At 48.3% G+C, this 17758-nt stretch overlaps 1 protein-coding gene across 12 annotated transcripts in view; it reads left to right on the top strand.

The window, feature by feature from the left end:
• The window catches only part of NAV2 (neuron navigator 2), a 398333-nt gene that overhangs the window by 222814 nt on the left and 157761 nt on the right, over positions 1-17758 (top strand). For 8 of the 12 annotated variants that reach the window (XR_009009169.1, XM_057552146.1, XM_057552147.1 and 5 more), the window contains 3 exons: positions 4325-5420; positions 10397-10509; positions 16116-16224. Coding sequence is in view for 11 of the 12 variants with exons in the window: in XM_057552146.1 (XP_057408129.1) it covers positions 4325-5420; positions 10397-10509; positions 16116-16224 (1318 nt within the window). In the remaining variant the exon portion in view is untranslated. Of the gene's footprint in view, positions 1-3104; positions 3252-3448; positions 3658-3777; positions 3801-4324; positions 5421-10396; positions 10510-16115; positions 16225-17758 lie in introns of those variants that run through there. The other 4 variants (XM_057552149.1, XM_057552150.1, XM_057552152.1 and 1 more) reach the window with 4 other exon arrangements.

Below are 17758 nucleotides of genomic sequence, written 5' to 3'. Positions count from 1 at the left end.
AAAAGAAACTAGAGCTGTTAGTTATTAGAGAGAGAAGTGTTCTTAATTTTAAAGAACTCCCCCTGCCCTCCCTCCCACACATTTACTTTCATAGAATACTAGCATTTTTGAATTCACTAGCAGCTCATTCAAGGTTGAGTATACCTTGACCCAGCCAGTTTTCTGCATTTATTGGTAAGCATCTTAAGAGAACCATGGAGGGGGAATGATTGACATTAAAGAAACACCTGTATGTCGCAGCACAGGGAAACTCACTTGTTTAGCGAGTGAACTTAGTTGCGTTCTTGGGGCCCAGCCTCATAGGGTCTCTTGGAGACTCGCTGAGCTTTGAATGGAAACAGAGCTGAAAGGATTCTAGAGAAAAAGCTTATCCTCTTTCTTACAAATGGGGCGACGGAGGCCCAGAGGGGCAAAGTGGTATACCTGGGGTTGGGGTCACACCTTCAGCTGGTGTAAAACTTGAGGCTTGGCCTGCCTCCCCACATCCCTCCTGCATTTATCTCACTATCTCAGAAGGCTGGTAAGGAAAGTCTCATGTTGGGAATCACAGAAGCCTTGTATTAGAAATGGCTGCTTTCCACTTCAACCAAGATCTGAGATCACTGCTGTGATACCCTAGGGATGACAGAAACATGTCAAGTTCACCTGGACAAGACCACTCATGACCTGGAGCCCCTTCACTGTTAAGGGGCTTTCTGGCTATGACATAATGTCAAAGTATTGATGATCTGATTCTCAGGTGCCCTGTAGCCCTACTCAGGGAACTTCTGTTCTAGAAACCAAATTCAGAATCATCCGCCAAGACTACTCTTAGAGCTGTAATGAGTAGCCTTGAAATGTCCCCATGATCCTGTAACCAGGGGAGCCCAGGCAAAATGCCAAGTAGAAATTCTGAAGCTCTCTGAGTCCTGATCCTGAGTTTGGACTGAAAAGTTTTAATAAAACCCTAATGACTAATCACAAATTTTGAGTCTCTCTTGCCTTAAATGTGACTTGCAAAGGTCAAAACTACCAACCAACAATTCAGAAACCATTTACTATTTTCTATGCTCTGGCAGGCTTTGGGACACAAGGGTGAATGGGGGTGGGGGTCATCTCTGCCCTGGAGGAATTTACAAACCAGTGGAATAACAATGAAGCTTTCCCAGACTCCCTGGGGAGAATTAGGAGATCCCAATGCTTGGGTCTCCTGGGACCACGTACAGCCCTCTAAAGCCTTGACGTTGTTTCTGTGCTCTGTTTTGAGGTCCGCTGCCCCTTTGGGCAGTGAGTTCCTAGAGGGCAGGGGCTGTATCTTACTCAACTCTGTATTCCCAGTGCCTGGTGTAAGTAGGTGGCCCTCCAAATGCTTTTATAACAAGGGAGGCATGGACAGTGTCCTGGGAAAACAGAGTAGGGAGAAATACCAGGTGATGTGATGCAAACGAGAGGGTTTGCATTGTTCAGCTCGAGGGTCTCAGGTAGCTTGACAAAGGAGGAAGGCACGTGAGCTGGGGTTCGCAAGACAGGGAAGAGTTTCTGGGAGCTGTTTGGGGAACGGCCTGCGGAATGCCTGTGTGTCCGCCGTGGCTACACTGCATGGGCCCCTTCCCTGCACCTGGCACCTTCCCTAAAGGAGATACACACCTTTGGTTGGTCTGCACATTTCTCTTAGACAAGCCAGGCATCTGTTTAGCTCTGGATCTGTCCTTAGCTAGTTAGTAACAACTGATTTCTAGCTGTGTGTGTTAAGGTTTAAAAACACACAGAAACGCTAGGCAGGGGCATTTCTTGTCCAAACGATTTCAGGCGGGCTTTATAAGAGTTCCAAGGAATGTGTGGGAGCAGAGAAGTGACACTGATCCATGTATGTCTCCTCAGCAGGGAGTATGCCTGAAACTCCTTTAGGAACGAGGGGCGTACCTCTGGTCATGATTTGTTGCAGCTCCTATAAGCACATTGCCCCCAAAGCCCCTTTTTCTTTAGGGCTTCTTTGCTACCAAATGATAAGATGTATTTATTAATTACATTAGTTATCATCTGTTCCTCGCTGCCAGAGTGTAACCTCCGTGAAGGCAGGGGTCTCGGCACTGTCACTGAGGCATCCCAAGTGCCTAGAGAATGTGTGGCATATACTAGGCACTCACTGAATATTGATATGAATGAATGTATTGAATGAACGAATGAATGAATACTTCTGCCCCAGATCCGAGCCCAAGTAAAGGGAAGGACAGTTGTCCTGAGAGAGTGGAACTCGGGACTGGAGGGTCACCAGTATTTCCTCCAGGGCGCTGGCCTCTGTGGCATAGGCTGCCTCCTTTCCAGTGGCTGGGCTGGTTTGTCCCCCACCACGGGTATCGTGAATATACCCAAGCAATAGAAAAGGCGATGCCCCAGAAGTACTCTAGTCATTTAAGTGGCTGTTGTTTAGATGTGTTCTTTCTCACAGGAGGTAGCTGTGATGCAGTCCCAAAGAACACTGTGTCAGGAGACCTGGGTCCAAAGCCCAGATTTGTCCATTTCCAGCGATGTGATTGAGGAGCAGTCATTTGCCCTCTCTGAGCCTTAGTCTTGTCAAATGGGGGCAGTAACCCCCTTCACAACGTGCCTAGCGCCACACCTTGTGACACCCAGGAAGCCCTCCATGAGCAGCGTCGCACCCGAGGAGGCCCTCTGAAAGGCCAGTAGTGTGGGTGGGTTCTGTGAGCCTGTTTCCCAGGCAGTCCCCTGCTCTCCCCAGGAAAAGATCCAGCAACGCCCCTTGAGTTTTGTTAGGGAGGATCATGCAGCAGCCCCTGCTCCAAACCCAAATCCCCAGTAAGTCAGGAAGATGTATGTGTTTTAAAACATTGGGAGGTCTGCGTTGGATCACCCTGGAGCCGTGGCTTCCCGGAGCAGCTGAGAGTGAAGGGAAGCAGTTCCTCTGCCGGGAGCTCTCCCGGCTCGTGTCCCACAAGGGGCTGCCTTCACTCGGCTTTGGCGGCCGTTGACTTTTAAATCATAAAAAGCCGCTCTATATACAGTTTACTCTGTTGCTAGAAGGCGGCAGAACATAGGTATTTAAAAAGAGGAAAAAAAAAAAAAAAAAAGAACAGAAGAAGCAGCCGTTAATCCCGCCAGGCTTCTGGGCACTGGAGCAGTTGCGGATGACAAAAGTTAATTAGAAACATGAGCAGTTTAACCGAAAACACTTGTGACAATTGGAAGGACAGCCTTTCGGGTTGGAGAAGTTTTCCTGGGGAATCGTTGCGGAAGAAAGTGGCTGCCGCTGGGTGAGTCGTGTCATCGTGACTCTGCAGGCACAGACGTGCTCTTTGGGGCCGAGGCACCGCATCCTGTCTGCACCGGGCGGGCGCGGCCGTGGGTGGGTGTGGGTGCTGGGCTCAGCCATGTCCCTGCCACCTTCCCTCTGACAGCTGCCCTGACGTCGGGGACGGAGCTGCGTGGCTCTGAGTGCCGCCTGAGGAAGGGCGCTGCAGGGTTCATGTCTGCAGTCTGGGCCACCTCGGTGCCTAGCGGAGCACCAGTTTGGAACCCGCCCTTCTCAGAATAATTCCAGTTCTAGTTTGGAAATATTTTGAAGCTTTTCTGAGAAAAGAGTCTGGCCGGGGAACTACTCCCTGACCGCCAAGGGGGAAACCTTGACTTTCAGATAACCTGCACGTTTTCCTGCTTACGGTGAAGGCTTGTGCCCAGTTCATACTCTTAAGCTCAAAAGCCTTTTTTATTTTAACTCTAACTTGCGTTGTGTTCGTAACTCTTTAAAAGTGCCAACGTAGGAAAAACGTATTTGCTTTGATGGGATTTAGCAACTTGTGTGGGTAATTCTTCTTCTGTAAAGATTATACTTGGTTTCTCTTTTTCTGGATTTTTTTTTTTTTTTTTGGTCTGTTCTGTTTTAATGTCTGTGCTACATTGTTTTCTTAAAGTTGGATAATTCTTAATTGTTTGGCTTAACTAGGAAACGGGGTTGTGGGTTGAGTCATTCAAAACAGGAGATGTTTCCTACATCATTCCTACACCATCATAGTGGTGATGCGGATTTTTGTTTTCCCGTAAACATATGTGCTTGATATTGCCTTGTGCGTGTTGATGTTAAGATCAGCATTCATTCACACAGCATACAACAAAAGGTGACGGGGGGGCGGGATGTGAATAGCGTGTGAATAGGAGAAAGTCAAGGTAGAATTTAAATTGAACCATAGGTAACGCATGAAGCAGGTAATGGAGCTGCGCGGCATCTGGGTTGGAGCGACTGGCCGTGTAGCCGTGGCCGATGCCCCCTCGTGATCAGTGCAGATCCATGGGTGTGATTCAGGTCTCCTTCTCTTCCCTGTCTCTGCAGAGCCTTTGGCGAGTCCGGCCCCCTCCCACCCCGGAATGAGCGAAGATGCACCTGCTGCTCTGGAGGGCGGCGGCTGCGCCCCTGGTAATTGCAGCGCCTCCTCGGCCATCCCCCAGCCCGGCACGGCCTCCAAGCCCTGGCGCAGCAAGTCGGTCAGTGTGAAGCACAGCGCCACGGCTGCCACGCTTTCGGTCAAGCCTCCTGCACCCGAGGCCCCCAGGCCCACCCCCGAAGCCCTGAAGCCAGCCCCCAACAATCAGAGGTCCATGCTGGAAAAACTGAAACTTTTCAACAGCAAGGGGGCTTCCAAGGTGGGTGAGGGCCCGGGGTCACGGGACACAAGCTGTGAGCGGCTGGAGATCCTGCCCAGCTTCGAAGAGAGCGAAGAGATGGAGGCCGGCGGTCGCCCGCTGTCCGCGGCGGGCCCCACCTCCAACAGCCCCAAGATCGCGCTCAAGGGCATTGCCCAGAGAACTTTCAGCCGGGCGCTGACCAACAAGAAGAGTTCCCCGAAAGGCAGCGAGAAGGAAAAGGAGAAACAGCAGCGGGAGAAGGAGAAGGAGAAAAGCAAGGACCTCGCCAAGAGAGCCTCGGTGACAGAGAGGCCGGACCTCAAGGAGGGTCCGAGAGAAGACCTCAGCGGGGTGGCGGTGACCGAGGTGCCAAAAAAGTCCTCCAAGATCGCCAGCTTCATCCCCAAAGGGGGGAAGCTCAACAGTGCCAAGAAGGAGGCCCCAGCCCCTTCGCACAGCGGGATACCAAAACCAGGAATGAAGAGCATGCCCGGGAAATCCCCAAGTGCCCCCGCGCCTTCCAAGGATGGGGAGCGGAGCCGGGGTGGGAAGCCGAGCTCGGGGCTCCCCCAGCAGAAGCCCCAGCTGGACGGCAGACACTCCAGTTCCTCCTCCAGCCTGGCGTCCTCGGAAGGCAAAGCCCCAGGAGGGACCACCCTGAATCACAGCATCAGCAGCCAGACTGTCAGTGGGTCCGTCGGGACCGCCCAGACCACGGGAAGCAATACTGTCAGCGTCCAGCTACCTCAGCCCCAGCAATACAGCCACCCCAACACGGCCACGGTGGCGCCTTTCCTGTACAGGTAGGAGCAGCTGCTCCCCTGCCCTGCCGGGGCCCATGGGCAAAGGAGCCTTGCTGGTGGATTCTGGGTCTCTGAGGCTAGGGGTCGGGACTGCTACCCGGGAACATTGAGGCAGACAGCTCAGGTGCCACGTGATCAGTGTGCTTGAGGGACGGTTAATTCAGCAGGGCTGGGGGGAGGTCAGGAAGCTAAAGAGTGGAAGTAAAATGTGAGCTGATCCTGGGATGAGGAGGAGCGACCCAGGCACATGGGGACCCAGGGGCTTTGCAGAGGCAGCGGCAGCATGAGCAGAAGTTAGGAGGGTGGTTTGCTATCACTCGACAGGCTCCAACATCAGTCCTAAAGCATCCTGAATGTACTTTAAACAATGAAAACCACAAAACCACCTTGCTGAGTAACGGAGACTTCTCACAGAGGTGCTTATCTTAAAATTCCAGATCCTCATGGTTTCTTACCCCATCACACGTATTAACTATTTTTTCTTTTCTTTTTTTTTTTAAAATTAAAAAAAATTTTTTTTTTGGCTGTGTGGTGTGGCTTGCAGGTTCCCAACCAGGGATCGAACCTGGGCCACGGCAGTGAAAGCCCAGAACCCTAACCACTAGGCCACCAGGGAATTCCTTAAATATATTTTCGGTCCCTGCTGTGTGCTGGGATTTCTCGAGGGGAGAGCAGGATGAGGAAGAAGGGTAGCCGTAAGGAGGGACTGGTTCCAGAAGAACCGAAGAACCCGGGTGGTATTTGGGGAGACAAGCCTGGGTGTTTGCGTCTGTCCGTTATCGGTCCCTCGGTCTGTCTGTCTCTGGTGGCACATCCGTAGCACCACGGGAGACCACGTGGAGCCAGGTGCTGTTGTCTGGGTGGTTCTGGCCTACGAGAGCCTCTGGCTGCACCACACGCCTGTACAGGCTGGAGGACACTGGCTCCGGGTGATGCTGGATGCGTGGGATGAGTCGGCTCCGGGTGATGCTGGATGCGTGAGATGAGTCCTCTCCGGGCAGATGCGAGCCTCTCGGCCCTGCTCTTGGGGGTTCCCAGAACCTTGTTCACAGCGCTCGACTCGATCCCGTGCTCGAGATGTGCAGGGCAGTGGGCCACACTGCACAGCTGAGTGATAACTAATACCTCTCCACAGCACAAGGGGACCGATGGTTGAAGGTCACAGTCTGAGCACTTACTTCACAGTTTCTACCCTAAGTATATACACAATCACACCTGTACACACACACTCATACACCTATAGTGTGGATGCACATCAGGGACGGTCACACGTAAGGACACAAGTACACATTCATACATAAAATGCAAATACACATATTCACACGTGTTATTTACATACCTGTTCATATGCACAGACTCAGGCCCATGCTTTCAGCTTCCTCTGTTTACATGGTTCCCCAAAGAATTAGATATTTCCTCTATTTCTGCCTGAGGTGAGTTCTAGTAGGTTCTATCACCATTCCTGCCAAGAGCTGATAGAAAGTCTGGTTCAAGCGATTGATTTCAGAGTCAAGCCTGCAGCATCCAGCCTGTGAGGGAATGTCAGGCTTCTGAGGAGAAGCTCTTTGCTTTTCGTTGCTTACCCACCCCTTCAGTGAGGGTCACACCTGACCTTTTTAATGGGAGGCGGTCATCTTTGTATTCAATCAAGTCATCAGCTCAGCTAACAGTCCTGAGAAGGGTGCCAAGGCTTAGATAATGACTCAGCACTTGTCTCCATGCTCAGCTTTTTATACAACTGTTCTCTGAACCGTGGAGGCAACTGAACTGCTTGCCGTGAAATTTTTATCATGGCAGTCACACGAATAGTCTTGAGGCGATGCATATTCAAGCGACTGTTCCCAGATTCTTGATCTGCATTTTCAGAATTAAAATACGTGACAGTCTGATCACCATCAATCTCTCACCCCCGCTCCTTTTTTTTCTGGCTGTAATTATTTGAACGATTCTAAAACGTTTAACCTTTTTTAAAAATATTTCAAGATTTTTCAATGAGAGGAAAAACTCTTAATGATCAAGAGCAAATGTCTGACAAATAGGAGGAAGGAGAAAACGTCCCATGTGTCTGTCCAGCTGCGTTTTAGTGTTTACGCTCAACCTGTGTGATGTCCTTCTGGCTCCTCTGAGGTGCCTTTCCTCTAGGTGAGCCAGGTAGGAGGAGGGAAAGAAGAGCACTGGGATAGGAGTCAGATGCCTGGACTCTGCCTTTTATTCGCTTGTGAGTCCCTGGGTGGCCTTGGGACCTGGCTGCAGGCATAGCTGTTGAGTATGCACCGCGTGAGTGCAGAGACCCAGCTCATTTAATCATTCTCACAACTCCATGAGCTGGCTACCCTTTCTATCCCTGTTCTGAAGGTGAGCAAACTGAGGCCTAGAGTATTTAAGTAACTTGCGGTAGGTCAAAGAGCTGAGAGCCAGAAAGCTAGTGTCTAAAGCCAAGTCTGTCCCTTTAAGAGGGGCCAAGTGCTTAACCACGAAACCGTCTGACTCTAAATCACCGCCTTGCTTTGAGCCTCATCTGTAAAGTGAGGAGATGGGGCTAGATTAGAGGATTTTAGGAAATGGTTTAGGCTCCCTTTGTGCTCTGAGATGCTCTCTCTCAAGTTTATAGCTCACTGTATATGCTTTACAGCGCTTCCCCCCGAACCTCTCCACGTTAGTGATGGTACCAAGGGAAGAAAAGGAAGATAAATCACTTTTGAAAAATAACTCTGAGTAAATCATAGTTACCGATTCAGAAGGCACACTGGACACCTCTATTGCTTTACACTTGACTGCTTTTATGTTGTCTCACCTGTGATTTTTGTGGCAGCCAGGGGAGGTCGCTGTCGTAATCCCCGCTTGAGGGCCAGACGCTCAACGAGGTGCAGTGACTTACTGCAGCCAGCTCAGTGTTCAGACTCCGAGTCTAATGTTCCTTCTAGCACCCAGCATCGTTCTAGACTTAAAAACTTCTCATTTATCCGTTCAGCACACCCTGCCTGAGCGCCTGCTTGGCATGTGAGTTGGAACAGATCGTGTTCTCATGTGCACACATCAAAAGAGCCAGTCTTAGCCTTCAGAGAGCTCTTAATCTAGTGTAGGAAAGGTTTATGCATTAGATCATATTATAATAAGCAGGCATCGGGAGAATAGAGACGCACAAGAGGTGGAGACATCTGCTGGCCAAGGACTGGGGAAGGCTTCCAGGCCAAGATGACATGGGGACTGTGCCTGAAAGGTAGGTTAGGAGCAAACTAAGGAAGCAAGAGGAAAAGAGCCTTTAGGCAGAGGACACAATGACTACAAAGAAGAAACTGTTAAGGACAGGGTATGATCTGGGAATGGAGAGGAGCCACGTGTGGGTGGAGCACAGGGCAGGGCTGTGTGTAAAGGGCAGGAGTGGCAGGAGACAGGGCTGGAAAGGAAGGAAGGAAGAATCCCACTATGTAGGGTACCTTCTATCACAATTAGAACTTTAGACCTTATTCTGTGGGCAACGGGAAACCATCGGAGCCCTTTAATCGGAAGGTGACAGGATCACATCGGCATCACCGACATCAGTGCAGGACAGAATGGGGAGTGCACCACACCTAGGAACAGTCTAGAACAGAAGTCATGGTTCACGTGCCTGCTTGGCTCCACAAAGGTAATACAAAGGAGTGGTTCAGGGTGAGTGGGACTCTGGTAGAGGGAACCCCACGCCTCTCTAGAGGGGGCCGCCACCACATGTCACCAGCAGGTGGCGCCCCACAAGACCGTGAGCTCAGTCCTTCCAGACTTGTTTTTACTGGGAGAAGGCAGAAATCCAGAATTTTTGTGAAATCTCCCAATTTTTAAATGTGGAAATGAACTCAGAAGCTTTAAAAAAAATACTGTGGAGACCAATAAGAATCAGTCTGTGGGCTGGTTTCTATACATGGCTGTCGCTGGCAACCTCTAGTCTGGAGGCAGCGTACCTGTTCACAAAGTGCTTCTAGGGTCTGGGCAGAGATGGCGAGAGCTTGGATTCTGGTCAAGGGAAGGAGAGGAACACCGAGAGCATGAAAATCCTTTAAAGGTCGAGATGGCAGGCATGGGGAACCGATGGTATCGGTAGGAGGGCAAAGGGGGGAGCATGGATGGATGATGTGGGGTTATCAGTACACATCCGCCACAGTCTGTTTTAGACAGTTCACATTGCTGGCAAACACTTTCTTCACAGGGAGTGAAATCTGGTTGAATCAGCTCAGGATGCTAACGAATTAGTAACGTTACACCCATGGTTATGTGTCTGAGTATAATTATATGTTTGCCTGGCACGCCAAAATAAGCAGAGGTAATTGTGGCAAGAGCACATGACATGAAGCAGTTGCCTCGATTTGCTTGACAAAAAAGGGCATGGAGAAGGTTTGGGGAAGTACAGATTTCAGTCAGGTGTTGAAATAATGATCAATGAGACCTTTCATCTCAGAAGCTCTGGGCTCTGAATCAGACCTAGAGGACAAACACACCTGCCTGGCACCCGCTCCTGACTGGTTGTACGGTCATCTTTCCAGAGACGGCTGTGTCAGGAGGATCTGGGGGGGGCGCCCTGGGGGCTGTCAGTGGAGTCATGGAGTCATCTTCATGCTTGGCTTGCTGGCATCGCTGGTTACTTAGAAGTGGCTCTTTTTGGCACATGTTAAACGATCCAAACCATCCAGTACTCGCCAGCATTTTTCTGGCTAGACCTAGCTCCCCGAAGGGGATGCAGAGACGCGTCCTCCAGTGAAGGATTGCAGACCCTCCCTTTGGGTGATGAATATTTCGTCTTTTACAGTTCGGTGGCTCTGTCTGTTTCTAGGACCTTGCTCCACGTGCACCAGTGAATTATTTAGCATACATCTGCTGGTCTGCTCTGTTCTAAAGCTTCTTGCCGAAGGAGGGGATAGTCGGGGCTGTGGTCGGGGCACAGTGGTCCAGATGTGCTAGTTACCCCTTGTGACAAGTGTGTCTGCTCTGGTTTGTGTGTGAAGGTCCCAGACAGACACCGAAGGGAATGTTACTGCCGAGTCCAGCTCAGGGGGTGTGACCGTGGAGCCCAGCCACTACACCAAGAGTGGACAGCCTGCCCTGGAGGAACTCACTGGTGAGTTTGGCGCCTGGAAATTCCGTGTCTCTTGGTGGTGAGGCCTCCCGTGCAACCGTCTGCTGGAAGGTCCCGAACCCAGCTTGATGTGAAGTTGCTTCACTGTTGCCTTGATTGATGAGCCAAACAAACTGAATGTCTGTCTTACTACCTTCCTTCTCTTTCTTCTCCTTCTCTCATGATCTACTCCCTCCTCCTCAGAATTGTAAATAAGTCTTTTACCTGTTGGCCATTCTGTTTTAAGGTATGCTCCTCTTCACTCATGTAGGGGCTCTGGGCTGCTCGGATACTTCACTTTGAATCTCCTTGTTCACTCTTCAGATAGAGCTGCCTTCCAAAAAGACTTGGAACTCTAAAATGTATCGACTTTTTCAAATTTCCTTTAAGAAGCACTGAGTGAAAATTGTTCTGAGCACCCTGGGAACAGTTGGAAAGAAGATTTCAGCATGTTTCTTTTACCAAAACCAAAAACAAAAACAAAATCTAAATTTTATTTAAATATAACCCAGACAAGGATGATTAAAGGGATATTATATCACATAAAATCATAAAATCTGCAATTGTCATATAGTTAATTCCACAAATATTTATTAGTGTTATACTGTCACATTCTTAATTTAAAGAAAAAAAGGAAACATCAGAATTAGAATTCCTACTGCAGTGTATTCCGAGCTACCACCTTCTCTGTCCCTTGTCCCCCGTTCCCAGCACTGTGCCCTGGGTTCCAGCAACTTCTAACCAGGGAAGGGAGTGGTAAACCACATATTTAGCAGTGGCTGCGTTATTCTTCGCATATCTTACCACTTCCAGAGTTGGGTTAAAAATTGAATCCATGTTTAAAATCCATTTATTAGACTAAATATCCATGACCCTACCATATTAATAGCCACATTACAGCTGTGGAGTTGGTCTGCAGCCCACATGATCGACTCTCATACCCGTTTGACCATTAGCTCTGAGTATTAATTTCAGAGGATCTGAGTGATTTCACTCTTTCCTTCTGGTTCTGCTGCCTGGGCACAGTGATGGGGCAGAGAGGTTTCAGGCCACTTGTAAGTGATCCATCTTACAGTGGTTTAGGGCCCCATTTAGTGGTTTGGGATTGATTTTATGTTTCCTTCTCTCCCAGGTTTTAGCTCCCCTGCATATGAGGACATGGATAGTGCAGGAAAAGGGCCAGCTCTCAGGAGAAGGGTGTGGAGTTTAATTACTACTCAGGTCTCCACACACATTCCAGATTGTGTTCGTATGTGCACGCATCAAAAGAGCCAGGCTGGTGATTCAGAGGCCGGCATGGGTCAGATGTGTGACTCGTGGAGGAGTGTGGAGTCGTGGCAGACATTGGGGCTCAGTGAAATTCACATCTGAAAAGCAAAAACGGCAGCCGGAAAACATTCCACATAACAGTTAAATTTCACAGGGACAGATGGCAGCCTGTGATCTTTTCACTCCTTTATCTTTTTCTCCCCATGTCTCCTGCGCATCAGGACAGTAAACCAGGTGAGAGCTCAGAAAGCCTGAGATGCTGTCGGTTTGGGGACCAGAACCGTGCAGCCGGTCATGCCTGATCAAGCACCCTTTGGTGTAAAGTCAAGCGATGTTAGTTGCTAAGGACAATATCTGAATCAGGGTGACTTGTCTTTACATTCAAGTAGTGGAACTCACATGGGCACCTGTAACACATGCGGCCGTACAGTTAAGAATTTTATGGAGACGCTACATAGTAGCTTGTATGTATGAGGTTGAATTCAGCTTATGTACAGCCGATCCCTTGAAATGACAATAAACGGGTGTATTTAGGAATGGACATTTATGAGACTATTTGATCAATTGCTTAGTTCCTCCCCCTTACTTAATGCAAGTAGGTGGATTTTCCCATGGTGCTCTGTCATTTACGTAGCGTTACACGTGAGTCCTGCATCTCAGATTGTTACCGTTAGAAGGAACAACGTCCGCTTATTATCCAGTCCATGAATCCCTTCGATCATTCATTGATGAATTGTCTTTCAGTCTCTGCTGGAATACTTCTTGTGATGGAAAGTCTATTCCTTCACGAGGCAGCCCTTCCATATTTTATTGGCGATAAGTAGTAATAGAGTCTTTTATCCTTACCTTTCTAAATCACTGGGTATAATCCAACCTCACGGACAATTTCCATTCTTTTCCATGTAGCAGCGTGTCCCTTAGCCTCCCTCTTCCAAGTAAAAATCCCCGGTTCCGTCCATGTTCCTCATGGAACACCCTGACATCCTCACCTCTGCTCTATTTGGTCAGAATATGGGGTTCTCTCCATCATGGCCAGTGGCTTGAGGGAGCACTGCCCTTGGTAGATGCAGGAGAGCCACAGGTAGACATGGAATAGTTCATTCAGTTTTTAATTTCTCTGTATACGGGCTTTAAGGCCCCAGCCATTTCCACCAGGGCACGGCTGTGTGTTTATTTTGTTCAGGCTATGGGTTGGTAGGGAGATCTTACATTAAGGCCATCTTCCAAGCAGGTAGAATTGGCAGTTCAGAACGTGATCACCTGAGCAAGACAGGTAGATTACTGGCTTGTGTTTCTGCGTTGCTCTTGGAATCTGGGTATGTAGAGCTCCGAGAGGAGCAGATATTTCCTAGTGGGACCCGTCAGAGGGAAACAGGACACTCAGATTCAGCGAGCCCTCATTTTGTGCCAGGCGTGTCATGCGTCATCTCAGCTGATCCTCCTAACCTTGAGGGAAGGGGTTTTATCCCCATTTGACAAATGACATTCAGAGAGAGTAAGTGACTTGCCTGAGGTCAAGTGGCTGGTAAGTAGCAATGCCATGATTCAAACCTTTATCTGTTGGAATGCAAAAGCTATCCTTTTTCTTCAGCCCTATGTTGACCAAACATCTTGTGGACAATAAATATTTCTTGAGCATCTATAGATTTGTGTGGGGTTATCAGAAACAAAGGTGAGATACCACTCCATATCAAAGATCTTTGAATTTCTAAAGGAGAGTTAACAGGCAAATGTGTCATTCATAGAGACATGGATAAATAAATACAGGCATACCTTGGAGATATTGCAGGTTTGGTTCCAGACCACTGCAGTAAAGCAAATATTGCAGTAATGCAAGACACACAGTGTTTCTGGCTTCCCAGTGCATATAAAAGCTCTGTTTACACTACACTGTAGCCTGTTAAGTGTGCAGTAGCATTATGTCTAAAGAAAACAACGTACAGGACTTCCCTGGTGGTGCAGTGGTTAAGAATCCGCCTGCCAATGCAGGGGACGCAGGTTCAAGCCCTGGTCCAGGAAGATCCCACGTGCCACGGAGCACCTAAGCCTGTGCACCACAACTACTGAGCCTGCGCTCTAGAGCCCGTGAGCCACAACTACTGAACCCACGTGCCACAACTACTGAAGCCCACGCGCCTAGAGCCTGTGCTCCACAACAAGAGAAGCCACTGCACTGAGAAGCCCGCGCACCGCAACAAAGAGTAGCCCCTGCTCGCTGCCAACTAGAGAAAGCCCGCATGCAGCAACGAAGACCCAACGCAGCCACAAATAAATTAATTAAAAAGAGAAAAGAAAACAATGTGCATACCTTAATTGAAAAATACTTTATTGCTAAAAAATGCTAGCTATCATCTGAGTCTTCAGTGAGTCATAATTTTTTTTGCTGGTGGAGGGTTTGAAATACTGGGAGAATTACCAAAATGTGACACAGAGACACAAAGTGAGCAAATGCTGTTGGAAAAATGGCGCTGATAGGCTTGCTTGACGCAGGGTTGCCACAAACCTTCAATTTGTAAAAAGCATAATGCTCGCGAAGCACAAAAAGTAAAGCACGATAAAACAAGGTATGCCTATAAATATAGTTATTATATTGTTGTGTGTGATTAAGTTAATTAATGAAGGTAATTTGAAAACTGGTCCCTAGACTTAGCTTCATAATAAATGTTCCCTGCAGGGCCTGGAGCTATCCAAAGAATCAGTACCTTTTTGGCAGCCTTTACACAGATAAAATGTGGTCAAACTGGCAGTAAAAGATATTTAATTGATGGCCCAGGAGATAGATGCAATTACATTCCTCCACAGCCATTAGGGGAAGGTAAAATAGATATTCATCACTGCTTTTGTTTAAAAACACATACATATATATATATATATGTATTTTAAAGAATTGGATGGGAAATGCAGGTTTGACCACTTATTAGATAAGAGAAAAATGCCTTCCAAATTTCTCTTGGTTAGAAGTGGGAAGAAAATTGAAAACACTGGCATTTTCAAGGATAGAGAGTTTGCTATAGCAGATTATCTCCATATAATCAATCATTTAGTCCATTCCCCACCCTCCAGGCACCACCATGCTGAGAATAATCTAAGATCATCTGTCTCAGAAGGAAAGTTAATTCTGTGACATTTCTTATAGAAATGTCTATAAGAAATGCCTGTTGCACTATTAATGACAATTGTTGGAAGTTCTACTTGGTGTCTGCTCTATATCCCACTTGCTGCTGCCCATGTGTACTATGTTCTATATAGAGATTTCTTTAGAAATATTGCTGAGCACTTGAAATAGTCATCAGCTTTTAAAGATCCTTGATTGTGGTCTTCTCAGCCCTCCTGAAATTACTCTGAGGGAATGATGTGTGATTCCTTTAATCACTATTTTAGTTATCTGGCTTTTCCTCTCCCCCCATAAGCAGCCCAAACTAAACAGAATAGCCAGACAACCCGAAGCGAGGCTTCTCTGAGAGGGGACGTGGCTTCCTAGCTTGTGTGTAGCCTGTTTCTCCTGGGATGTTTGTGCCAACTTGACCTCTCCGGGCCAGGTATTTAGTGGGATGGGAAATGTTGCCCAGGGAATGGAAGTCCCTTATCCCCCAGAGAGAAGCCTGAATCTTCTCGAATGCTCCCCACTCTGCAGCACCAGCTGGCGTGAGCTGAGTGCTTTTGGTGGGTGCTGCGCTCAGGGATCTCCATTTAGTCCCTACAACAGTCCTTTGAGGTCAGTGCTGCCACTGTCTTCGTCTAGGACCGCGGAATCTGAAGGATGGAGAGAGAGGGTCAGCACCTACCCCGTGACCGCTCAGCCAGGGAGTTAAAGGAGCCAGCATTCGAGACGACCTAACAAATTGAACAAAGAAAAAGACAAACCTCTCTCTGGAGGAATATTCATGATTAATAAGTGCAGATCTTTTAACCACTACAAATTAACCATCTGTAATGTCAGGCCAATAGACAGCAGCACCTATCACCCATGGGTGAGAAAACCAAAGGTCCTTCCTGGGCAGGGGTCAGACCTAATGTGTTCGTGGCTTTATTGGAGACAGTGTGAAAATGTGTGTGTCTCAGGCTCGGTACTTTGCTTTTCCCACGAGCTAGACTTCACCTGTTGCTGGAGGGACCTTCAGGGAGAAGAAAGACCTCTCTCTCTCTTTAGATTTAACACCTTCCTTTGGGCAGCTGCGCATTTATTCATTCATGCATTCATTCTCAAATCCTTCTCGAGCACCCGTGGTGAACCAGGCCCTGAGCAGGGAACGTGGTTTTGGTCACAGGCACAACTGCTGTTCCCAGGAATCTCCCCATCTATCTGAGAACTAAAATAGCTTTAACCTTTGTCTCTCCAGGGGAAGATCCCGAGGCTCGGCGACTGCGGACAGTGAAGAACATCGCTGATCTGCGGCAGAATTTGGAGGAGACCATGTCCAGTTTACGGGGAACTCAGGTTACACACAGGTATCTGGAGCGTGAATCACTTTCCTGAACCAGCTAGTCACTTGGTTTTCACATGGCTGCTTCTGCCACGGTGTGTACCCGCCACTAGCCAAGTGATTTGGTTAATAACGGAATAAATAACCTTGATCGCCAAATGTGCTGGAATTTACCGAGAATGCCATACGGCATGCAGAAGTGTCAGGAGCAAAAATCCGTGGAGACAAATTCCTCCCCAAAGCAGAAGGTTGCTAAATCCATCCCATAGAGGATGTTGCAGACCAGCTGTATTTAAATTTCCCTTTGCTTGCATTTTCCAAAACGATGTGATATTATGCTGTTGAAACGAGCAGGTGAACTGTATTTGACCTGTGTGATAAAGTGAATAACTTGAATTCCTACCCGGCCTCTGATCCCCAAGCACTCTGTAACGTTGTTAGTCATGCACGTGTATAAAACATGGACAGAAATATTTATAAAAACGTAGGATCATGTTTAAACCATGATTTCGTTAGATGAACTCTAGGATTACACTGGAAACATTTATCAATTTCTTTTCATTGTTGAGCAAGAAGGTGAAGAGGGTGCAGCCCTGGGACATCCTTCGTGATTTGGGCAGAACCAACTTTTATGGTTTGTGTTTGGCCTTGATGATCAAGGTGAAGTCCCGGTTACCCCTGTGAGCTCCCGGGTCGGCGGGGGGCGTCTCCCCTGCTTCTCCAATTTCAGTCTCTTTGATAAATGAATACAGCAACGAGACTGCTGGGCTCTACCATGGCCAGCAGCTACGGCAGATTGGGGTTAAGCACTGTGGGTTCTTAAAGAAGACCAGGGCCCGAACCTTAGGAGTTCCCAGTATAAGGAAAGTCAGGCTGCTTCCAGGATCAGAGGGAAACAAAAACAGATGAGGCACCTAATTGATTCTCCCAGAGAAGAGTCCACTGGGGGTGGGTGGTGATGGCATGGAACCAGGTGCTGGACCCTGCGACTCTTGATTAGCTAAGAAACATCCCTCTTTCCACCATCATCATTGAAACTGATTTAATGTAGGTTACAGCAGTTTCGTGGATGTCTTGGCTTGGGCTAGGTGATCATGACAGGAGGGAAATCTTCCATGCTTTCTTCTGCAGGAAAGACTCTCGCTCTCTCTGCTTAGTAAAGAGACCCCAGTGTGTCTCTGCATCTTGATGGTGTGGTGAGACCTGCAGGGCCGGAAAGACAGTGGACTGACTGCAAAAGAGTCTTTGGAGGGCCAGGGACGAGCTCCATCTCCTGGCAGTTTCAGACTCAGCTAGTTTAATGCGTCTCAAGCCCAGGCATTTACCACTCTTTTCTGGCCTTTTGCCCCCAAAGTTTGTCATTTTGGACAAAAGGTGGGAGAAGCAAAAGTGTGTGTGTGTAGTGGAGTTGGGGGGATAGATGATATTACAGAGTTAGAAAATCAGGGCCCTCCCCACCTGCTCAGTCTGGAGAGAGCTAAGGATGTGAAAAATGGGATCTTAGGACCTTGGGAGTGGATGGGTGCATCCTGCCTTTAGGAAAAGTGAGCTGAGATGCA

The sequence above is a fragment of the Balaenoptera acutorostrata genome, chromosome 9 (assembly GCF_949987535.1).
Source record: "Balaenoptera acutorostrata chromosome 9, mBalAcu1.1, whole genome shotgun sequence".
Lineage (NCBI taxonomy): Eukaryota > Metazoa > Chordata > Mammalia > Artiodactyla > Balaenopteridae > Balaenoptera > Balaenoptera acutorostrata.
This window is presented reverse-complemented; position numbering and strand designations above follow the sequence as displayed.